This window comes from Planococcus citri, chromosome 2, assembly GCF_950023065.1.
Source record: "Planococcus citri chromosome 2, ihPlaCitr1.1, whole genome shotgun sequence".
In the NCBI taxonomy this organism is placed as follows: Eukaryota; Metazoa; Arthropoda; class Insecta; order Hemiptera; family Pseudococcidae; genus Planococcus; species Planococcus citri.
The window spans coordinates 6,567,588-6,592,588 of NC_088678.1; the positions used below are offsets into that span (position 1 = coordinate 6,567,588).

General features: G+C 34.9%; 2 protein-coding genes across 3 annotated transcripts in view; one reads left to right on the forward strand and one right to left on the reverse strand.

The window, feature by feature from the left end:
• Nucleotides 1–167: 167 nt before the first annotated feature.
• Nucleotides 168–1,030, reverse strand: mRpL52 (mitochondrial ribosomal protein L52). Its single transcript, XM_065348212.1, has 4 exons — nucleotides 866–1,030; nucleotides 704–776; nucleotides 498–630; nucleotides 168–416 (listed from the first exon to the last, which is right to left on the reverse strand). Exons 1-4 carry the CDS (start codon nucleotides 906–908, stop codon nucleotides 270–272), a joined length of 396 nt encoding a protein of 131 aa, XP_065204284.1. The 5' UTR covers nucleotides 909–1,030; the 3' UTR covers nucleotides 168–269.
• Nucleotides 1,031–1,437: 407 nt separating this feature from the next.
• Nucleotides 1,438–25,001, forward strand: part of Src64B (Tyrosine-protein kinase Src64B) — a 30,258-nt gene continuing 6,694 nt past the window's right edge. The window contains exons 1-6 of one of the 2 annotated variants that reach the window (XM_065348206.1): nucleotides 1,438–1,665; nucleotides 2,048–2,230; nucleotides 15,110–15,286; nucleotides 21,232–21,346; nucleotides 24,472–24,570; nucleotides 24,653–24,906. In XM_065348206.1, the coding sequence (XP_065204278.1) occupies nucleotides 2,182–2,230; nucleotides 15,110–15,286; nucleotides 21,232–21,346; nucleotides 24,472–24,570; nucleotides 24,653–24,906 (694 nt within the window). In that variant the 5' untranslated portion in view covers nucleotides 1,438–1,665; nucleotides 2,048–2,181. Of the gene's footprint in view, nucleotides 1,666–1,742; nucleotides 1,963–2,047; nucleotides 2,231–15,109; nucleotides 15,287–21,231; nucleotides 21,347–24,471; nucleotides 24,571–24,652; nucleotides 24,907–25,001 lie in introns of those variants that run through there. The other variant, XM_065348207.1, reaches the window with a different exon arrangement.

Here is a 25,001-nt window from a genome sequence, read left to right on the forward strand (position 1 = left end):
ACACCAATATTGAAAAATCGAAATAATCAGTAGCCAAATGATGAATAACCGATAGTTCTGAAACAACCAAAATTGAGAAATACCAAAGGAAACTTTCCGCAAATTTTAAATTCGGATAACGATACAATAGGGAAAAAAACACAAAAATTGAATTCCAAACATTCAACTAGGCAATAATGTTTTATAATCTTTGAAACTTACACAAACAATAATTAACAATTCCTTACAAACTTACGATAAGTAAATAAAATCAAAGCGAAGCTATAAAATTATGATTTATTTCGTTGCAAATTCATTCCTTTAGGCTTAAGTTTTCGTCCAATGATCTTTTCTCTTTCTTTTTGTTGAGCAGCGACTTTATCTTGATAGGCTTTCTTACTCTTCTCAGCAACCGTAAGCAAATATCTCACTCTACCCTGTAAGAAATAACGGATTATGATATTACCGTAGAATACCTCTAAACCAGGTTATAGTGACATTTAAAATGGTGATTTTACCGCGTATTCTTGCTGGCGCAATAATCTAGCTCGTTGACCGGTAGTGTATGGAGTAGGTTTACCGTCCAAGAACGAGTAATCGGGCGCATCTGTGAGCACTCCTCTTGATGTATGATTGTCAGGATATCCATGCCTGTGTCAAAACGACGTTATCTTGTCAATTGAGAGTATGAAGAAGAAAATTGGTGAATTTGAGTCGTACTTACTGCTGTCTCCATTTAATACCCACTGATTGTACAGCCGAGGTGCTGAATTGTTTGACTGGATTATTACTGCGATCTGAAAACGAATAGCGACAATGAGAAATCAGAAATAGGAATATCAAGCGGAGTAATGCGGCCTGTGGCCGGGAAATCGTCGCTACTTACGTAAAATTGAAGGGAGTCTTTTCACAATCAATGAATAAGACATGGTGATTGGAATTCAATTATAAAAGCGAGTTTTTAACCATGAAATTATAAAATAAGGAGCTATTTTGCAAATTTATTTTCACTTCTCACGTTCGGAAAAAAATTCAGAAAAATTGATAATGAAAATTTTTTATTGATAACGGATGTCCTGTTCTGGTTGCATAAATATCCCAGTGAGCAGATTCCTCAATCAAATTACTTTTTTTTTCAACATAACTAGATAAAAATTGAATTTTGTTGTAACAAATGAATCGAATATTACTTTTTCAAGTAAATTATCATATTTAAAATTCAATTCAACACTCAATCATTGAAAAATTGCGAAATTCATAATGCATCAAACTTCCCAACTCAACTTTCACTTTAGCGCTTCTATCGGTGAAAACTAATAACCACCACCATCGTTTAAAATCGACTATCGATTCAACATCGACCCATCAAATTCCTGCTCGTTGATTGGTTCAACGTTCTCATTTATGATCGATGTATTCATTTCGTACCCCAATTTCAATTTCAAGATTGCGAATTGTGTATTTTCATTTGTGTTAGTTAAAAAATATATGTTAATGAACTGAAATGTGTGTCGTTGTTGCTGTATATTTTCGTGTTTATTTCTTCAATAAACGAAAAAATTAGTGATAGATTTATTTAATCAGATACTATCTTAATAAGTTAGTTAACCGCGGTCATTATATTTTAAGTAATTAGTAGTTCGCGTGATTAAACCAGCTATCAACGAAATGTAAAAAGTAAAAGAGGTAAAAATTTCTCGAAAGATATTATTCAGTATTTTTTTATAACTTTTCTCATAATTTTTAGCCTCTAAGTGTTGAAAAATTACCCTCTAACAGTCGCTAGTAGAATGTACCTTGTGTATTTTAATTTTTATTGTGTTTCGTGGAATGTGAACCTCTGTTTTGGGGTCGTTGATATGAGAGCTGCTCGTGAAGAGCTAGAGTGTTGATACTCGTTTTTGATAAGGTTTTTCAAAGTGTTAAGCGACTTGTGTCAGTTTGAAATACATTATTTGAACTAAAATTGATTCAATTAGCGATGTAGGTTTCTTATTCTAGTTTTAGTTCATATTCGCTGACGTTGATCCGAATTTTAATGTACTAATATATTTCGATACTGTTTCAGATTCGTCACGATGCCTACTTAAATTGAAGTAGTAAATCATGGACCCGGATCTGTGGATACTTTGAAAATGCCATCTTCGATTGAACGATGTAACAGGTAGCAGCAGATACTTGAATCAAAATCGAATCGCAAAAATGGGCATGTGTTGCAGTCAACATAATCAAGAAGCGAGCCGCCAATTGGGTACGTGTTCGATTTATTTTTACCAACGCACGTGCACCAAGTTTATAGTTTTTTGAAAAACATCAACACCGCCAAAGACGACGACGACCTGTGTTTACAAACCGAGAGAAAGTTCAAATACGAGCAGCATTGTTGACTAATAGTATTATGCGACCGTATGGGAATATGTAATTAGTATTCACTCTTCGAGAACCATATTTATTACCACTCGGAAGAACAATAATTCCGATATTGGTTTCTTTTTCAACACATTCGCTCCTTCAGACGTCCTGTAATCGTAATCGCAGGAAGCTCTATTTTTCACGCTGTAATTCGCAATACTTAATATTTCAAGATGCAAAAATTCCATCATCTTCGTCACAGAAGCGAATTTGCCTCAATCAACGATACCTGAATTATCTCGAGCGGAATTTCGCCTCTTATTATAATCGGAAATAAGTTAATCGTTTACATCGACGAGTATACCTCAGCTATTAAACGATGAAAAATCATATTAATCAGTAGGAAAAAGAACCTCTATTTTTATGGCCGGAAAATACGAGTACCTATTCCGAGTTTCCATTCGTATATTGTTAAGCTACCGTTGACAGATTTTCCATATAGGTGTGATGTGGTTTTTGATTTATACCTCGTTCTCGACTCGAAGAATTATCCGAGCTGAACAAATTTCATTTTTAACACGTTCTGTACGCTTCGATGTGTGTTTATTTGGGTGGAAAATTCGAAAATATTACCTCAACAGATGCCGAAGCTGCTCGTATGTGTGAAAAAATTACTGTCCCGAGTGCACACTTGTCCGGTTTGATATTGCACCTAATCTACCAATATCTAATTCGACACAAATTCCAGTTTTCGTTGGAAAATTATATCATTTTCCACGACCCAGTTTCCTGCAGATATTTCTCGCCCTCTCTCGTGTTCGTCTATAACGAAATTCAAACAGCCATTTTACGTCTGTACAGTGTGTTCCTTAAATTCTGATCTACTGATGTGGAGATTTTTGGGTTGAGAAATGTTGTATTTTTTTTTTCTGGTCATGAGAGAGCTATAATTATCTATGGGAATTTTTGTCTGTTCACAGGGTGTTCGCAATATCGCGATTTTTATTTTCTCTAGTAAATTTATGGAAGGAAGGGCATATTTTTATCTATTTGTTTGAATAGCACGAACCTACAAATTCAAGTGGTTTTATAAGCAAATTGTATAGTTTTGAAGTAGGTTAAGTGGTTCTCAATCTGCTATTATGATTTCTATTCTTATTAAAAAACGGAGAATTAAAGATATTGAAAAAAGCTCTCAAATTAAAATTTTTCAAGTCACAGGAAATGGATTATACGTTTTTTTAAAATGAATTTTTGAAACCAGATCCATAGTTTAGCCAGGTGCTAATATAGTAATACTTACTAGAAAGTGTACCAAAGAGAGGAGGAGGGAGGAGAGCAAAGAAAAGTTGAAGTCAATCGTCGAAAATTCATCAATTTTTTTTTCAAGCTCTTATTCTTAAATTGGACTAAATGTGGTGATATCCAAATTATTCATAATTTTGGCAATTCGTAAATTTTATACAAAAAAATTTGCAACAATTTCTTGATTTTCTTCAAGTTTTTAAAAGTCAAACCTAAATCTAAAAATTTACTGCAAACATTTTTTGAAATTTCTAGAATTTTGGAAATTATTGCTGGCTGTCTGAAAGTCTACTTTAATGTCAGAAATTGGTCATTTTCCCCCAAGTTTCGAAAAAGTTCAATCACAATCTTAAATATAAATACCTATTTAAAAATCATGATGTCGAACATCAACGAAATTCGCCCAAATTTTGTACATATTCAAGCTTGTTTTTGCATCGAATCTTAAAAAGTTAGAGTGGGAATGACCTTTCTCCAAAATTCACGCATTTTTGAGGGGGGGGGGGGGGGGGGGGGATAACGAAAAAGGATATAACAAATAGCGCGATTTATTTCTAATCGCTTCAAAACGAACCTTTTCGTAACTCTATTTATTTTCGAATGACAACAATAACAAATACTTTGGATTGCTTCAGATAACGGACCTAGTAGCCGAATATAACTGAATTAAGGAAGTTTAAATACAACGAAAACATAGCCAAATAATTATAATCGCGAATCCGCGACACTCCCGACAAAAAACGAAATTTAAAATTTAAAATAATAAGCTAGAAAAATTATGATGTTTCTAAGGGATACAATTTGTTAATGGGACGGGTAAGTTTAGAATTTATAGTTTCAACGATCACCGACCTGATATTACCGTCTGAGCTAACATTAACATTAATTACTTTACCAACTTTCCACTCTCCTCTAGGACAACATTTTTTATCACCTTCGATTAATACGATATATCCTACTTTAGGAACTAAATCTACTACATTTTTCTTCTGTTTTATACTAATATTACATTCACGAAGACTAGTTAAATATGAGGAGCTCATTGCAAAAGTAGCCCTTGTCACATGAACTTTTAGACCCTTTTCACTCGATTGCACCTATTGCCAACTGCGGAGATCATGTTGTAATGATGAAATGACCGCCAAGTTGGTCTACCCTGAGTAGCCCTGAGAGGAATTGCTTTATAGAGTTTACATTCATGATACTGGGTACGCTCAAGGGAGAGCTTTGGAGATTGCATAGGTTCATGTGACAAGGGCTACTTTTGCAATGAGCTCCTCATATTGAAATTTCCAAATGTTCCAAATCCAAAATTGATTAATAATATCATTAGATCTTTTCCATAAATTTACGATTACATCGCGTTTAATATTTTTAACATTATTGATATCCGGAATAAAATCGAATTTGGTATTCATCAAATCATTAGGTGTTAATACATTACTATCATTTTCACCGACATAAACGATAGGACGCAAATTAATTACAGAAGTAACTTCGTACAACACGGATCTTAATTGATTTTTTGTTATTATACAATTAAAAATTGTTTTCTTTAGCAACATTTTCACTATACCAATTAACCTTTTGTAAAAACCGCCATGCCACGGGGCATATTCAGGCAACAGTTTCCATTCTATCGAATTATTTTTACAAAAATCTAATACATCATCATCAGAAATTATTTGTTTCCAAAGATTTTCAAAAGCTGATTTGGTTATTTTAAATTGCGGTGCGTTATCACTTATCACGAATTTTGGAATTGTACGTAACGCTATAAAATTAGGAAAAGCGAGTAGGAATTCTTGAGTTGTCATATTCTCTAAAAGTTCTAAATGAATCGCACGTGTTACCATATAAACAAAAATACTAACAAATACTTTTTTTTGGACTGAGTTATCACTGATGTATAAAGGACCAAATGTGTCAATACCACAACAGGAAAATGGACTGCTTTGATTTACACAAAATTCAGGTAATGGAGGAATTGTCAGATATTTATAAGGACCACCATCATAGTATTTGCAGTTAGCACATTTTTTTAGAACGTAGTACACCGTTGATCTGCCTTTTGGAATCCAGAAATTTTTTCTCAATTCAGAGAGAGTATGCGAAACGCCGACATGATAGTTATCAATATGAATTTTTTCAATTAGTAAACGAGTAAAGAATTCTTTCTCAGGTAGAAGTATTGGAAACTTGGCATTATCGTCGAGACATGATTCAACCAAGCGTCCATGACAACGTATAATATTTTGAGAATCACGTTTTAAACCAAGTGCATTAGGTTGCGAAATATCAGGATAATTTTTGTTTTGGATATATATAATCCACTGGTTGAAAGCTTCTTCGGTTTTCTAAACAATATTATTCGAATTGACATTTTTCATATAGCTTAACGTTGCATCAAGTAGATAGTTGAGGGTTTTAAATTGAGTATAATCGATTTTAAATGGAGGCTGAATTACAGCTGTATTATTTGAGATAAGTACTGGTTCTGGTTCTGGTTCAGGTTCAGGTTCTGGTTCAGGTTCAGGTTCAGGTTCGGATTCAAATTGTAAATTCATTGCCTTTGGCCAAGCGACTTCCATCTCTTTCAACCATGTGGGGCCTTCCGATTTATTTCTAATCGCTTCAAAAAACGAACCTTTTCGTAACTCTATTTATTTTAGAATGACAACAATAACAAATACTTTGGATTACTTCAGATAACGGACCTAGTAGCCGAATATAACTGAATTAAGGAAGTTTAAATACAACGAAAACATAGCCAAATAATTATAATCGCGAATCCGCGACAGGGGGGGGGGGGAGGTGAGTAAGGGTGAAAATTTTCAAAAAAGTCAAAATATGTATCAATCAATTGGAAATGAAAATCAAAAATCAGCTATCTTTCAGGGTGTTCACAAGCCTGGAAAACCTGGAAAAGTCAGGGAATTTGGTCGGTCTGGAAAAGTCAGGGAAAAATCAGGGAATTTTGAAAAAAAAGTGATCAATTGCAAATTTTGGATAAGGACCTGTGCTGAAAGGAAAACATTATTTTTTACTTCTCAAAACACAAATTTTCAAAAGCTTTTGCCACCGCTTTGCTCGGGCTTGTTTTTTTTTCTAATACAAAATCCAGTTTTATAGCTTAAAAATGAACTTCTCACGAAAAAAACATCGTTTTTATGCATCTCGAAGTACAAATTTACAAGAGCTTTTGTCCTCCCTTGGGCCTGTTCTGTTTTCTTTTTAAAAATCAAATTCTCTCAAAAAAAACATCATTCAAATTCTAAAATTTTAAAAGACAAAAAAAACTAGGTACTCGTCCTCTCATAAAAAAACCTCGTTTTTATTCCTTTCAGAATGCAAATTTTTAGAAGTTCTCAAAATAAACAAATTTTACATTTTGAGGTCTCCAAAAATTTAAAAAGGAAAAGAAAAATTTTTGCAAGTCATATGAATATTGTATCAATCGGCTAAACTTGATGCATGTTTTATTTATTTATTTATTTTTAAGTAGAAAAGTTAATAATCAAAGCTTGGCTGTTTTTATATTCGAAGAAGTATCCAGTTCAAAGAGAAGCTTATGAAAAAAATTACCCGCCCCCACTTCTTCTTTAATTAAAGTACATATAGGGTAAGCATAGCAAATTGAAAAAAATGCTCTGGAAAAAGAGAAAAATTGGTCTGGAAAACCTTGAAAAGTCAGGGAAAATCATTTCCAGAAATGAGTGGACACCCTGACTTTGAGTAATTGGAATCGTGAAGGGGAGGGGAGGGGAGAGATACAGCTTTTTAATGTTTTTTTTCCACTTTGAACCCCTCTGTGTGTCACGCTCCCGTCCCTCCGAATTGACTTGAGGATTTCGACTTTTCACTCCCCCCTCTGGCCTCCACTCTTAAACTTGAAAAATGAAGACCTTCGCATATTTTTTTGAATTTTTTGATTTTAAGTAATTGCTCTAGCTCCCGTCCCAATTGACCTACCTAGGAGACTCAAAAATTTGCTTGTACATTCGAAGGGTGTCCTGAAAGTGCTTTTTGGAGATTTCGACTTTTCATCCTCATGTTCACCTCTTCCTAGCTGCTGAAAAGTAGATTTTTGTGGCTTTTTAACGGTTTTAAATTTTGTGTCAATTTTTGAGCTCTCACCAAATGATGTAGGAGGCTGAAATTTGGAATGTACGATCGGAGGGTGTCCTAAATGTGTTTTTGGGAAATCAACTTTTCAACCCCCCCCCCTCTTCCCATCTCTTTTTAGCAAGAATAAAACAGATTTTTGTCTATTTTTGAGTTTTGTCATTGTTATAACTCGTTTTCCGATTAATCTACATAGGAGGAGGGAGGGGGGAGGCTGAAATTTGGTTTGTACATTTCGAGAGTGCTCTAGATGTTGCTTTTGGGGATTTTCACTTTTCAACCAGATCCTTGTCACTTTTTAGCTGCAAAAAGCAGATTTTCGCAGTTTTTTTTTGTTTTTTTTTGCCAATTATTTTCTTTTAACGATGTATAAAGTCATCTCTCAGTGGAAGCAATTTCGATGAAATTCACTAAACTTTGGTGTTTGGGCTTAGTTTTCCGTTGGATTGCAGAAGTTCGAGTGAGGAGACGACCTTGAATTAGAATACACAGATGTCCAAATTTTAATTGGGGGGGGGGGGCAAAGAGTGAAAAATGTTGAAAAAAATTCAAATCAGGAACCAATTGATGAAAAATTAAACGTTGTATCACAAATTCAAAAATTAGGTTCTTGGAGCAATTTGAAGGGGAGAAAACTTTATTTTTTTTGACATTGAAAATAAAAAATTTTGTGTCACGCTCTCAAGCCTCAAAATAATGGACATAGGAGGCTGAAATTTGGCACATGCATCTAAAGGGTGTCCCATAGATGTGCATTTTGGAGTGGTTTTGACTTTTTAATCTCTCCCCACCTCTTTACAATTTACAAAAAAGTGGAATTTTCGTACTTTTTTCCAATGGTTTTTGATTTTGTGTCATCGATGATGAAGCTCTTTGGCTAACAAAATCGAAAAATGAAAGTTTCAGTTTTTAATTTTTTCAGTTTCGATTTTGTCATTTTTTTGCTGTGTTGAAAAAAAAAGGTAAAAAACACCGAAAAGTCTTCAACTATTCTTCATCTTTGCAGAAATAAGGAATGTAAAACATCGAAAATTTGAATTTTGAAAATAAAACAAAACAAATGTGAGACTTGCGAGTTGAAGAAAAGGAAGTTCAATTTTGAATTGGAGGAATAAACTAGCGAAAAAAAATCCCAAAAAAAAGAGTAAAATTTGAGAAAAAAAATTGTAAAAAATTTCAGTTAGTTTTTCAACCCTGCGCCTCCCAAATTGATCCAGAGGGCTGAAATTTGGCATGTGCATTTGAGGGGTACCCTAAATCCCAGATTTGCCTTTAGGGGGTTTCGACTTTTCACCTCACCTCACATTTCTCCAGTTTCATGAAGTTAATTTTCATTTTTTGGTGGTTCTCGATTTTGTATCATCGCAAGAGCTCCTCTTTCTCTGCAAATTAATTCCGCTCAAATTTATTTTTCGTCCACCCCCCCCCCCTCCATGAAAAGAAAATGAAATCATCATTGGGTTGCTCTCATCATCCCACCAAGCAGGGAGTGGGAGGGGGCTCTCGTTCATTTTCGAAATATGTTTTGTACTCAACTGCAGATGATTGTAATGTGTAAATCTATCGCTGAGATACTTGGTTTTAAAGTTTTAAACTTCCAATTTTAAAGTAATTTCGCCGTTCAAATGTGCTTTTAAATTTCATTCAGGAACTTTGATCGAAATTTTCAATAATTGAATTTCCTAATTTCCGAATGGCGCTTTAAAGAGAGAGCGTAGCTTCACCCCCACCCCCTTCAACCTCCCATCACCGTTCAAATTTGAGTCCTTTCAAAAAAAAAAAATGAAACAATTTCGCTGCATTGATTGGCGTGTTTTTGGAGGCGCTGAACTCAAATGTGCGCTTAATAGTTTTTCGATTGAACCTTCTTTGAGGGTTCTATCATCCCCTCCCTCCCCCCCCCCCCCAAACAGTCAACATGTGAGTAAATCAGACCCTGACTTGAGTTTCCTGATAATGTGCTAGACTTTTGAAAACTAAAAAAATTCTCAATTCTTGACATTTTGTGTTATGTTCAAAATAAACTTTTAGTATGAAGTCTTACTTTCAAAAATTTTTGTAAAATTGTGTAAAAAACCCTAAATTTTATGTCAAATTTTTAAAAATTTGAAAAAATTTCAACTTTGAAGCAAAAAATATACCCTTGATTTAAATTAAAATTATTCTCGGAGGAGATTTCGCATCATTTTTTTTTCGATTCGGATCGGTTCATGTGTAGAAATCCTAACGTGAAATTCTTCGAAGCCCAGTATCAGTATTATTTCTCAAAAACACACCCATCGAAAACGACACCTCGTCTTACACAAAAAATATACACGAGATCAACAAAGTATGAAAACTTGTCGAACACACTATGGAAAAAAGTTAGTTATTAAACGTTTTAAATAGCGATGGCGGTTCGTCCTACGTAAACGAAATACAATTTTCTCATATGCTCGCGTCTGCAGTATGCGCCGCGCCGTCGTCGTAATAATAATTCATCACATAGGCGAACTTTTTTAATGAGTAATTTCCTGACTCGAATGACGAAGACGAATCGCCTCACGTATCCAAATTTCTCTCAATTTGAACCAGCCAATCGATGACTAAATTCAGTTCTATTCGTTCGTATAATTACACACTCGTCGAGGTCGCGAATCGAATTTTTCATTTTTTGTAATCGCAATTTCTCATTCTTTCTACTCGTACTCGTATTTTGAACCCCATCGTCCGCATTATTCGTACATACATATTCTGTATCGATTCGTTTGAAAAAAATTGTACTTTCTCGTGTCATTGAACTATTTTATATTTCAAGTTGCATTACCTCGCTCGTCGCGATGTGTTTCGTAAAAATGATGAAAAGCGTATACTCGTAAAGGGTAAAAGCAGCTCGAAAAAGGTTTATGAACTTACATTCGTCGTCGTCGTCGTCGTCGTGTCAAAAGGGAGAAGAAGAGAGATGGCAGACGAAAAGCAACGACGACGACGACGACGATGATGGTAAAACACCAGGCGAATTATAAATTCTTGGTCGTCGCGAGCTCGTGAGACGTTCATGTGTCGAAAATTTCACCGAATAAATCAAGAAAACAACAATGTATACAATTTCCGGCGTATATCGAATCGAATCCTGTTATGGGCGGGGAGGGAGGTGGGGGGGGGGAGGGAGGCAGAGAGAACCTCTCGTTGTGTTGCGAAATTACTGAAATTATGCGTTTTATTTATTCATATAACGATTTCTTGTGCCTACGACCTGTTGTAAAATTCGTGCAAAGGTCGATCATTATTGTGTTTCCAAAGCTTGTTAGAGAAAGGTTGTATAATAATTCGGTTCACGAAAATCAAATTAATAGGCTCGGGTTCAAAATACGAAAGAGGGGGGGGGGGGGTGAGAAAACGAGAAGATTACAGGCTATCGAATAAAATTTTAAAATTCTTGAAAACCTTGAAATTTGAGAAAATGATTATTTTTCTGTACTCATTTGGTCCGGCATATGACAATAGGAGTAATTGCACCCCCCCCCCCCACCGCCGATCCTCCGGGACAACTTTTTTCTTAAAGGGGACGTCCTAAGGAGCATTTTAAAGTAAACTTACCCAAAAAAAAGTTGGCCATACTTACAAAATGGCTGCCATTTTGATTGATAGGTCAGCCAAAATCGCAGATTTTGCGTTTCAACATTGACTTGCACGAAATTTTTCAAACTTTACAAAGGTAGATCGAAAGATCATGCAAAAATTTATCGCCTGTCAAAATTTCAAGTGCTAAAGTGCGTTTTTCGATTTTTGGTGAATTTTTAAAAGTCCAATATAGGCCAAAAATGAAGGGAAAAATCAAAATTTTACCGAATTGACCAAGAAAGCTGAAATTTTGGATATACCCAATTTTCGACATGCAAAATCGATTGGAAACAATTTCAACACGTTTTGAGCAGTTCTGGAGCCTCCAGCAGATTTTTAAAACTCGAAATTCTCACAATATTCCATCAAATTGGAGTTGTAAAGCTAAAATTTATTCTAAAAACCAATTCCAATACGCTACGAAGTACTGCAGATGAATTTCAAGTCGTTTTGGAGCATCCAGCAACTTTTTGAAAATTACTGGAGCCTCCAATAGATTTTTGAAATTTTCAATTTTCACAAAATTTCATCAAATGGTGATGGAAAGCTGAAATTTACTCTACACTCCAATTTTAACACCCTCTGAAGACAACTTCAGGTGGGTTCAAGTCATTTCAGAGCCTCCAGCGACTTTTTTGAAAATTACTGGAGCCTCCAGTAAATTTTTGAAACTTGAAATTTCCCCAAAATTTCATTAAACTGAGATGGAGAGTCGAAATTTATTCTTTAAACTAATTTCAGTACGGTGCGAAGTTGTCTACTGGTTGATTTAAAATCGTTTTGGAGCCTCCAGTGACATTTTGGTTGGTTGTATGACGTTTCTTTGGAAAATTGAAAATTCCTAAAAGTAAGTGGAAGCTTCAAAACCATTTGAAACCACCATGTAGTCTGCGAAGTAAATTTCAGTTTGCCAACTCCATTTGAAGAGTGATATTCCAAAACTCGCTTTGTCCAGTTTCACAACTTTTCAGGAAAGAGGAAAAACAGTTTTCCTTTAAAGGGGTAACTTGGCTTTTTAGGCGAGTTTGGAAGTTTATTCGGGTGGATTTATGATGTAGGAGTGTAGGTATACACTTCATCCACTAGATACTGCTGAAAAAAATTTCAATAAAAATGGACAAAGCGCGTTTTGGAACATTATTTTTTTAAAAATTTTTTAGTGAATTGGCTATTTAGGTGAGTTTAACACCTCATTTTGGGAGGTTGATGATGTAGGAAGGTGAGTTAATACTTCATCTACCAGGTACCGCTGAAAACCCAACTTTGATAAAAATGGACAAAGCGAGTTTTGGAATATCACTCTTCATTTGATGATTATTGATGTTGTGAAAATTGAAAATTTCAAAAATCTACTGGAGGCTCCAGTAAATTCCAAAAATGTTGCTGGAGGCTCTGAAATGACTTGAACCCATCTGAAGTTGTCTTCAGACGGTGTTAAAATAGGAGTGTAGAATAAATTTCAGCTTTCCATCTCCATTTGATGAAATTTTGTGAAAATTGAACATTTCAAAAATCTACCAGAGGCTCCAGTAAATTCCAAAAATGTCGCTGGAGGCTCTGAAATGACTTGAACCCACCTGAAGTTGCCTTCAGAGGGTGTTAAAATTGGAGTGTAGAGTAAATTCCAGCTTTCCATCTCCATTTGATGAAATTTTGTGAAAATTGAACATTTCAAAAATGTACTGGAGGCTCCAGTAAATTCCAAAAATGTTGCTGGAGGCTCTGAAATGACTTGAACCCACCTGAAGTTGTCTTCAGACGGTGTTAAAATAGGAGTGTAGAGTAAATTTCAGCTTTCCATCTCCATTTGATGAAATTTTGTGAAAATTGAACATTTCAAAAATCTACTGGAGGCTCCAGTAAATTCCAAAAATGTCGCTGGAGGCTCTGAAATGACTTGAACCCACCTGAAGTTGTCTTCAGAGGGTGTTAAAATTGGAGTGTAGAGTAGATTTCAGCTTTCCATCTCCATTTGATGAAATTTTGTGAAAATTGAACATTTCAAAAATCTACTGGACGCTCCAGTAAATTCCAAAAATGTCGCTGGAGGCTCTGAAATGACTTGAACCCACCAGAAGTTGTCTTCAGAGGGTGTTAAAATTGGAGTGTAGAGTAAATTTCAGCTTTCGATCTCCATTTTGATGAAATTTTGTGAAAATTTAAAGTTTCAAACATCTGCTGGAGGGTTTCGGAATTTTCAAAAAGTTGCTGTAGGCTCCGAAACGACTTGAAATTTACCTGCAGTACTTCGTAGCGTATTGAAATTAGTTTTTGGAATAAATTTCAGCTTTACAACTCCAATTTGATGGAATTTTGTTGGAATTTCGAGTTTCAAAAATCAGCTGGAGGCTCCAGAACTTCTCAAAACGGGTTGAAACCGTTTCCAATTGATTTGGCATGTCGAAAATAGGGTATATCCCAAATTTCTGCTTTCTTGGTCAATTTGGTAAAATTTTGATTTTTTCCCTTATTTTTGGACTAAATTCGATTTTCAAAAATTCATCAAAAATCGAAAAACGCACTTTAGCACTTGAAATTTTGACAGGGGATAAATTTTTGCATGATCTTTCGATCTACCTTTGTAAAGTTTGAAAAATTTCGTGCAAGTCATATGTTGAAACGCAAAATCTGCGATTTCGGCTGACCTATCAATCAAAATGGCAGCCATTTTGTAAGTAAGGCCAACTTTTTTTTGGGTAAGTTTACTTTAAAATGTTCCTTAGGACGTCCCCTTTAAGAAAAAAGTTGTCCCGGAGGATCGGCGGTGAGGGGGGGGTGCAATTACTCCTATTGTCATGTGCCGGACTATTTCATTCTTAAAATGGACTTTTTTTTTGAACGAGGTTCGATTCTTGTGTTTTGGTCAATTTTTCTTTGATCAAAAAATTAATCTTACTTGAAAATCCTGCTTTGTGAACGTATCCGAGTGGGAAAAAAAGAGAGCTGAAATCGCTCACTCAAAAAGGTTTCAAAATGTCGAATAAATAAACAGACGGGTAATTTTTATTTTGTTTTATCAAATAAACTCAATCTAAGTAGGTAATTTTAATTCAAAGGTCAATTTTCCAAGTACCCGGTCGTATAATTGGAAAATCCCTTCGAGCTTTTCTTTTTCTTTGCTCGTATATTTTTGTACGACTTACGTGTGGGTATAATTGGTTTATCGATAAAGTGAACTCTGGCGAGAGGTACTTTTTCCTCGAATTTCAATTCTCATTTGGGTAAATTTTCTCGCCTAAACGTGCGGCGATAAAGTGAAAAGCACCGAGACAACTTATTCTACGAAGGTGAAGAGGAAAGCGATTAATTGCTGTAAGAGGACGGTCGTGTGCGGAGTGCATTGTTTGAATATGGAGGTGTTTTTGTTTTTCAAATAATGGTCACCTTGAGTCGACGCTTTAAATTCGAGCTCGATCGTAAATTTAAATAGTGTCGACATTCGTGACGCTTTTCACGGCCTATTGAGTTGAAATTGTTGGTTTTTTTTTCGTTCTTTCTCTCGCCTTAAGTGTATGGTCTCTCAGCAATCGCATTATACATTCGAGAAACAGCTTTTGTGCATGGGTGTGTGTGATGCGAAAATTAGACCTTATGAAGGAATGACCTCGCTCGGTGCCTTTGCTTTATTGGCGAGGGAGTTCTTTTTTAAATTTTATTTGGTTTTATGTAGGCATACCTTTATATGTACCTAGGTTGAATAAAATGGTTTTTATTGTAGTGTGATTGATTTCGTGTATTTTTGCAGTGTACCATCACACGTACAAGAATCGAGAATGCGGCTCGCTGGAAATGCCACCAGCCAGTATGATTACCAATGGATTCGTCGGCGCTGATCCTCGCTACATTCCCGATTTCAATCGTATGACTGGCACCAATGTCAGGAGACATGGGGCTGATATTATTCGAACACCTACGACCTCTTGTAAGTTATGCGAATTGAATTGTTTTTCAGTATAGGTTGGTTAGATAGAGGGAAGTTCAATGCTCGAAGAGAACACTTCTCCCTCTACGAAAAGTTTTCGAAAGAAAATTGTTTCTTAAAAGAGGGATATCCCAAGTGACTGAAAATTTTTTTTAATGAGGTGAAACTAAATCGAAAGTCGTTGCAAAAATACATCAGCAGTCAAAATTTCAGGTGTCGTTGCGCATTTTTCGATTTTTTGCAAATTTTTGAAAATCAAAGAATCAAAATTGCGAAAAATCAAAATTTTACCAAATTTATCTAGAAAGCTGAAATTTGGTTTGTGCCCTATTTTCGACCCTACGAGTCTATTGGAAACGGTTTCGTACCATTTGGAGCAGTTCTGGAGTCTCCAGCAAATTTTTGAAAATTGAAATCACCACAATACCAATAAAGTTCTCTTTGTACCCTAATATCGACGTACTGAATAAATTAGAGGTTATTTCGAACCCTTTTAGAGCCTCCAGCCTTATTTTGGAATTGAAGATTATCAAAAAGTGCCATATAAACTGTGCAAATCGTCTTTAGAACGTATAAACGTAATTGGTGCTTGTTAGTGACCGACTTGCCGGCTGCTGAAGTTGATTCGGATGGTTTTTATGGTACTTTTCGAAAATCAGGGATTTCCATGATATGTCTCGAGGCTCTTGGAGGTCTTGAAACCTCCTTCAATCTACTCAGCAGGTTAAAATTAGAGATTATTTTAAATTTCAACTTTCAAACTTTATAGGGTAATTGGAAATATGTTAAAGGCTCCAGAACGGTTCAAAACAGGTCGAAACCATTCTCAATCGATTGGGGACGTCGAAAATAGGGTACATTCCACATTTTAGCAGTTGTTAGGTCAATTTATTGAAATCGATTTTTTCACATTTTTGAGCCTTTGATTTTCAAAAATTCACCAAAAATCAAAAGTGCTCTTTTGCTTCTAAAATTCTGGTTTTTTTTTGCATTTTTTGATCCTTGATTTTCAAAAATGAACCAAAAATCAAAAAGTTTCCTTTTGCTCCTAAATTCTGTTTTTTTTTGCATTTTTGGACCCTTGATTTTCAAAAATACACCAAAAATCAAAAAGCGCCCCTTTGCTTTTAAAATTCTGATTGTTTTGCATTTTTGGACCCTTTTGATTTTCAAAAATACACCAAAAATCAAAAAGTGCCCTTTTTTGCTCTCGAAATTTTGATTTTTTTACGTTTTAGGGCCTATGATTTTTAAAATGCATCAAAAATCAAAAAGTCCCCTTTTTGCTTCTGAAATCTTAATTTTTGTGCGTTTTTGGGCCTTGGATTTTCAAAAAATACATCAAAAATCAAAAAGTCCCCTTTTGCTACTAAATTTTGATTTTTTTGCATTTTGGGGCCTTTGATTTTCAAAAATGCATCAAAAATCAAAGTGGACTTTTGCTTCTAAAATTTTGATTTTTTTGCATTTTTGGACCCTTGATTTTCAAAAATGTACCAAAAATCAAAAAGTTTCCGTTTGCTCCAGAAATTTGAATTTTTGGGCGTTTTTGGACCTTTGATTTTTAAAACTACACCAAAAACCATAAAGTGGTCTTTTGTTCCTAAAATTTTAATTTTTTCACATTTTTGAGCCTTTGATTTTCAAAAATACACCGAAACTCAAAGTACTCTTTTGCTATTAAAAATTTGATTTTTTTGCATTTTTGGACCCTTGATTTTAAAAAATACCCCAAAAATCGAAAAGTGCTCCTTTGCTCCTAAAATTTTGATTTTTTTGTATGTTGGACCCTCGATTTTCAAAGATGAACTGAAAATCAAAAATGCCCCGTTTGCTCCAGAAATTTCAATTTTTGGGCGTTTTAGGGCCTTAGATTTTCAATAAATTCACCAATAATCAAAAATGCCTTCTTGCTCCTAAATATTGATTTTTTTGCATTTTTGGGCCTTTGATTTTTAAAAGTGCATCAAAAATCAAAGTGGTCTTTTGCTCCAAAAATTTTGATATTTTTGGACCCTTTATTTTCAAAAATGAACTGAAAATCAAAAAGACATCGTTGGCTCCAGAAATTTGAATTTTTGGGCGTTTTTGGACCTTTGGTTTTTAAAATTACACCAAAAACTGAAAAGTGCCCTTTTGCTCCTAAAATTTTGATTTTTTTACATTTTTGAGCCTTTGATTTTCAAAAATACACCAAAACTCAAAGTACTCTTTTGCTCCCAAAAATCTGATTTTTTTTTGCATTTTTGGACCCTTGATTTTCAAAAATACATCATAAATCGAATAATGCTCTTTTGCTCCTGAAATTTTGATTTTTTTTGCATTTTTGGACTCCGTAATTTTCAAAAATTCACCAAAAATCAAAAAGTTCCCTGTTGCTTTTAAAATTCTAATTTTTTGCTGATTTTTTAAAAATTTACCAAAAATTGAAAATTATCCTGTTACTTCTGATACGTTGGCCTATGATGGGTTTTTGCATGCTTTTTAAATGATTATTTAACTACTCCATTTTTTAAAAAACATTTTGATTTTTGTAGAATTTTTGAAAAATGCCATAATAACCCAAAATTGTATGAAAAAGAAGATAAAGTTTTTGAAACAGCAGCATAATCGAATTGAAAAACTGCAATATTGGCTCCTGGAAGCCTCCAAACCAAAATCAATTTTCTTCATGAATTACAAATTTTTCCAGAACAGCTGAATGATAAGTAACTTTGGCAACTAAAATCTTCTTCCCACCTACTTTCAACTACGTACTTCAGTTGAAAACTACACATTTTTAGCTGATTCCACACGGTGGGGTTGGAGTGTGCTTTTTCAGGCTACATATACGTAAATTTTAAGAACTCGATAAAACGAGCAATTTCCCTCCAAAGTCGCAGGAACTTTGTTAACCGTGTATCAAATATTGACGAGCTGAATTAATTTCCACCATTTTCGTAGTCGATCCCTTGCTGGAAGTGTGTATTTTTCGATTGAACTATGTAGTTGAAAGTAGACGAGAATTTGAATTTTAGCAGCCCAAATTGATACCCAAACTTCCTGGAGATGACCATTTTTGCTTCGGAGCATCCAAATCATTAGGAATTTGCGAAAAATAGATAGGAAGGGAGAGGGGGTTTGGTGAGAAGTCCGTATCAGCCAGAAAAAAATTGTCAGCTCTTCAAATCATCAATTTTTTAGCCATTTTGACGATTTTTTAAAGTCACCAAAAGTCTAGAAACGAAATTAGGCGCCTAAAATGTGAAATTTGAAAAAGTACTGTAAAAATTCTGCAGTTAAATAATAATTGAAAGTATCTGAAATATTGGCAAAACAGAAAAATTTGTTCAAAGTCATTGAAAATGAACTATAAAACTCTGTTTAAAAGAATTCTAAAATTTTACAAAGTGATAAAATTTTCAAAATATAGCAGAAAAATGGCAGAATGAACTCAAAAACAGTGAAATACTCGTATTATGCAACAATTTTGCAAATTTGACTAAACCTTTCCAAATTACCGAAAAAAATTGAAAAAATTTTCACTAATCTGGTTGAAAACTGAAATATTTCATGAAGTAGAATCAAAATTCTGACAACTTCAGGAAATTTAAGAACTTTAGGCAAAAATTGCATGAAAATCATTGAAAGTAAAGATAGAGTTCTTAGAATGTCATAAAAGTTAAGTATGCAACTAATCGACCAAAGTTTTCTAAAATCAACAAAAAATTATCAAAATATTAATCCAAAGCTCTGCAATTTTGTTTCAAATATTCCGCAACATTTCGAAAAAAAAATAATCTATAAATAAGTATTCAAAAATTTGATTCAGAAGGCTGAAATTTTACTGTTGAGGGTAAGAGAGGGAAAGTTGGTGCTTCAAAAATTCAACTAATCGCCTTTAGTTCAGATCGGAGTGAAACATTAAAAAAATCCAAACATTTTCGAGAAAACTAATAAATATGAAAAGACCACACGTTGGCGAACGATAAATTGCGAAATTTCGATTACTTATTAGTTATTAATTCACAAACTCGATACACAAATTCTAATTAATAATTCGTACCCTTCGATATTACATTATGCAGTTTGAAAGTTTACGAAAATTAGAAATATCGAAAGTTTGGAAAATGTGAACACTCTAGCATGGTTGGAGGGGGTTTGGAGTTGTATTGATTTCGTGCTGACGACGACTATATACGAAAAGCGAAGGTAAAAGCGAAATATATACGGAGGTGTTTCTTTGACTATATAATACTGGACTGCTAGCACCTACCTAAATTACACGTGAATTTGATAACGTCGCGTTGCCAACATGTATAACGTTATTCCGGTTTATAAGGCTCTGTTCGCACCCTCTCTTACCGCACTTCAGTGGAATCACCCAAGTGAGCGTAAACAACTAGGGCGAATTCCACTGAAGTGCGGTGAGAGAGGATGCGAACAGAGCCTTATAGAACGGACATGTTGGACCCGTCACGTTCATCACTGCTAGCAGTCCAGTATTATATAGTCAAAGAGGTGTTTTACCCAAAGTAACTTTTGGCAGCTCGACATTTCGCTCGTATTTTAACCAAGTAATGTTCGAAGTCACGTTTCTTTTAGGAAAAAAAAACGTTTGTTTCCACGCGTCATTACCTTTCTTTGCCTGCTTTACTCAGTTTTCTTCCACCAAATAACTAACTTATGAATCTTTTATTATGTATACTGGAGAAAAAAGTTGAAAATAATGTACCGTTATGAAACACAATGGCCGGAAAATTATGTAGGTGTGTGGAGAAAAATGATATTTTTTCTTGAAAACCACAACAAAAACACTATCGTGTTATCGTCAAATTTTCCTACATTTTTTAAAAAGTTATGGCACTAGTTAAATTGTCATTTTTGAACAAGCTGTCGTTTTTTTTTCGACTACTGCTTTCGTAAAGTAATAATCTGTTGAAGGAAAATTGAGTATGTATTAGTTGAGTTGTCAACTAGACCGACGTCAATGTTTGCTCGAAACTTGGACGGAAAATTTAAGCGGAAGAATAGTTCAGTTTGATATTCGTAACTTATAGTTGAGAATATTGAAGAATAATGAGATATTTTGGCTGAATCCGACCTTGGTTTTAAGTATTTGCTCGAAAAATGAACCTCGTGATGCGTAACATCCCCTTCCACCTTTCCTCGTGTCATTCTCAAGGAAGTAAATATGTCCAAGTTGAAAATATTTTGGCAATTTTTCATCGTGAAAACTATTCGTGATTTGAATTAATGTTCCAGTTCTTGATTTCCCTAAATTTAATAAATAATAATTAAACGAGATACTTTTCTCGAAAGCAAAAATTTCGCTGCTTAGGATCAATTTTTACAACTCGTTAGGCACATAATTTTCCTATGTACATACAATGGGAATTAAAATGAAGATTTTAAGAGAGGTATTAAACCTTCAGCTAATTAGAATAGCTCGTATTTTTACAACGACCCATCATTCTATCCAATCTAACCGCTTCGATTGATCTAAGTACACTCGTAAAATGATGAATAAACAATTCAGCTAAAAGGAAAAATCCATTGTTATCGCGATTGGGTCTCGTTAAACTGTACGTTTGAGAAAAAAAATGCCATCGAAGCATTTATACTCGATATTTTCAATACAAAAGATGCATTAGCGGTATCAGTCGTTGATTATTTCTCGATACTCGGGTACATTTTTAATTTTACTGGCAGCAATTTACCTACTCGTAATTTCGATGTACGAATCTGTCTCGTGAATGTGTTTTTTTTTTTTTTTGAAAGGTGTGTACGAAATTCACTCTCATTTGTTTTTATCCCCTACTGGGTCTATTTTTACCGAGCACTTGAAATGTACTCGTAGCCTGAGTCATCATCAGGTCTTGTGCCACTTTCTCTAATATGCAAATATTTAATGTGCTTTATTTTTTCATTCTTATTTTTAACATTGGTTTTTGTAATTTTTTCAGTTGGAAATAACATGACCAAGAGTAGAATCGTCGTAGCTGTGTATAATTATCAATCGAGAGAAGCTTCCGATGTATCATTTGTGAAAGGCGATCGTATGGAGATCATAGATGATAGGTGAGTATTTATTTCAAGGCTTTTGCGAGGATTTCGATTTTGAACCGTCTTCCCTAATAATATTATACGAGCTACGAAAAAGGGAAACATGCATTTTATCGCTGTACTTGTTCGAGAAGACGGTGAATATGTATAAAATAGGATCAATTTGTTGACTTGAAATGTAGGTTTTCGCTCATGTAGGATGTGGGATTCAAATCAGATAATATCCGGTCTCAGGAAAACCTGGAAAAAGTCAGATACTTAATTTGGCTTTTCTGGGAAAGTCTGAAAATTTCTATAAAATTTTATGATTTATGATCCAAAATTAGCCAATTTTGTTGATTTAACAGGTCTAAACAAAGTTACACCAAGAATCCCTCAAAAGTGAAAAAATGTTCTAAAAATGTGATAAAAACAACTATACTTTGCAAACAAATTTTAAATTTCACGTCATAATTAATAATTCTACTTCTCTCTCCCTGCCGTGCCACCAAAAACAATTTGTAGGTTCACTTATGTAAAATTGCCCCCCCCTCCCTTCAATGAAACAAAAGTCGAATAAGCATAAATGTTGCCAACATTTTCAATTTATGTGTCTTTGTGTATCTTAATTCCTACAAATAAGCTCCATATTGAGAACCCCCTTCCCCCCTGATCCACCAATAAATTTGGTACCTCTGTTCAGAGCCCCATAAAACTGGAGAAATCAAAAATAGAAATTCGCCAGCCAAAATTTCAGGTGCTAAAATGTTTTTTTTTTTTAATTTTTGAAAAATTTTTAAAAATCAAATTTGAGTTGAAAATTCAAAAAAAATCGAAGTTTTGCCAAAGAAACCTAGAAAGTTGAAATTGGTATGTACCATGTTTTTGTCCCCCCTCCAAATCTATTGAAATGGGGTTCGAATCGTTTTAAGCAGTTCTGGAGCCTCCAGCAGATTTTTGAAAGTTGAAATTTCCAGAACATTTTATTGAATGAAGTTGGAAAGATGAAATTTACTCTTACTTTTAGCTTAGTTTCAACATGCTGAGTCAATTGAAGGTGGTTTCCAGCAGCTCTAAAGCCTCCTGCTATATTTTGAAAATTTTGGAAATTTCAAACTTCCAAAATAAGTCATAGAAATTGTACAAATTTTTTGAAAAATAAACCAAAATACATAAATTATTACAATTTCTATTTATTTTTTTTGTTGGAAATCTGGAATTTTCAAAATATAACTGAAGGCTTCAAAACGATTTGAAATCATCTTCAATTTGCTGAACAAGTTGAATACTTACCTAAATTGGGGTGTAAAATAAATTTTGGATTTCCTGCTACGTTTGATAAAATTTTGTGGAAATTTCAACTATCAGAAATCTGCTGGAATCTCCAGAAATACTCAAAACGCTTCAAAACTGTTTCCAATCGATTCAGGTGGTCAAAAATATCACCTTTGTCTGCCCTCTATAGGTCATTGACCTGTCTGTCTGATTTCTAAAGGTCGTCTGTCCACCTGTATGGTCTCATAAGATCATTGACCTGTCTGTCTGGCTGTCAGTCTGTCTGGCTGGCTGCCCACTTGAGGTCATTGACCCATCGGTCTGGCTCTTCAAGATTGTCTGTCTGACGGTTTGTTCTCTTAAGGTCATTGACCCATCTGTATGGGTTCTCAAGGTCGTCAGACTACCCTGTATAGTCTCTTAAGGTTATTAACCCGTGTGGCTGGATTCACAAGGCCACTGACCTTCCTGTCTAGCCACCCAAGATTGTCTCTGCCTGTCTGTCTCACATTTTTGAGGTCATTGACCCATTTGTCTGGGTTCTCAAGGTCGTCTGACGTCCTGTCTAGTCTCTTAAGGTTATTAACCTGTGTTTATGGATTCGCAAGGCCACTGACCTTCCTGTCTAGCCACCCAAGATTGTCTCTGCTTTTTCGTCTGACCACTTTAGGTTATTGACCCTTCCGGCTGGCGTTTTGAGGTCATTGACCCATTTGCCTGGGTTCTCAATGTCGTCTGACTTCCTGTCTAGTCTCATGACCATGAGGTTATTAACCCGTGTAACGTATGGATTCTCAAGGCCACTGGCCTTCTTGTCTAGCCACCCAAGGTTGTCTCTGATTGTTTGTCTGACCTCTTAAGGTTATTGACCCTTTCTGTCTGGTCTTTTGAGGTCATTGACCCATCTTTCTGGCTCTTAAAGATTGTATGTATGCCTGCTTGTTCTCTTAAGGTCATTGACTCATCTGACTGGGTTCTCAAGGTCGTCTGACTTCCTGTCTAGTCTCTTAAGGTTATTAACCTGTGTGTCTGGATTCTCAAGACCACTGACCTTCCTATCTAGCCACCCAAGGTTGTCTATGCCGGTTCGTTTGACCTCTTAAGGTTATTGACCCGTCTGGCTGGCCTTTTGAGGTCATTGACCCGACTGTCTAGCCACCGAATGTCGTTCATCTTGCCTCTTAAGGCCATTGACCCGTCAATATAGCTTTACAAGGTCGTCCGTCTGTCTGTCTGTCTGTCTGTCTGTCTGATTTTTAAGGTCATTGACCCGTGTGTCTGGCTTCCCAAGGTCGTGTGTCTACCTATCAATCCTCTCAGGTGTTTAGTAATTTTTGTTTCAAGTTCTTGTAAGTAAGATTTGGTATCTAAAAGTCCACTTTAGAAAAAAATAAAAAAAATAAATGTTATCAACTTTTGCTTCATTTGATTTTTTAACATTTTTTCTAGAATTCTGGCACATTACATAATTAAGAATTTTTATGGAACTTTTTTCAATTCGACTTTTTTCAACTTTCAGCTCGACTTGATTTTTAGTTGAGAGGCTAAAATTATTACTTCTCCCCCCCCCCCTCTCCATTAAAACAGACAACGTTAGTGGATGTAAGCATAAAAAGACCATTTTAGTCCCCTCCTTACTGTCTTCAGATCATGTATTTTAATTTTTTTACCAAAATAATTGTCGAATCAGGCAAGTTTTTCGAGTTGAAAAATTTTGAGGAGCGTGAATCCTCTCAAAATGAGCCTCTCAGTCAAAATTATTCTGCGAAATTTGCTCTTCATTTTTTTCATGTTTGTCTAAAAATTGATTTTGTTTTGAAAATTTTTTAAATTACATACTTGAAAAAAAATCAGTAAAGCTAACTGTGTTAATTTTTATTTTGCAGCGAAAACGATTGGTGGCGCGTTAGGCATCTGAAAACAGGAGAAGAAGGCCTCATCCCCTGGAATTTCGTAGCCGAAGAGACTTCAGTTGAAAGCGAAGAGTAAGCCGAACATTTTAAACTCATTAAATCAAATTCCAGTCATTATGATACATATTTGTAACGAAATGTATTCTTTTTGCAGCTGGTTCTTCGGTAAAATCTCGCGTAAAGAGGCCGAAAAACTACTCATGAGCGGAGACAACTCCAGAGGAACGTTTCTAATCCGTGATTCCGAGCATAACCCGCATGGATATTCGCTGAGCGTGAAAGATTGGGAAGAATCGCGAGGATATCACGTTAAACATTATAAAATTAAGCCACTCGATAAAGGAGGCTACTATATTGCTACTAGTCATACGTTTCCAACGCTTCAGTCTTTGGTTACCGCCTATTCCAGTAAGAAAACATTTTACCAAATTTGCTAAAGCGATGATAATTGATAATTGGTGATTTTTCATTCGCGATTTATTGTTGTGTGTGTGTTTTTTTTT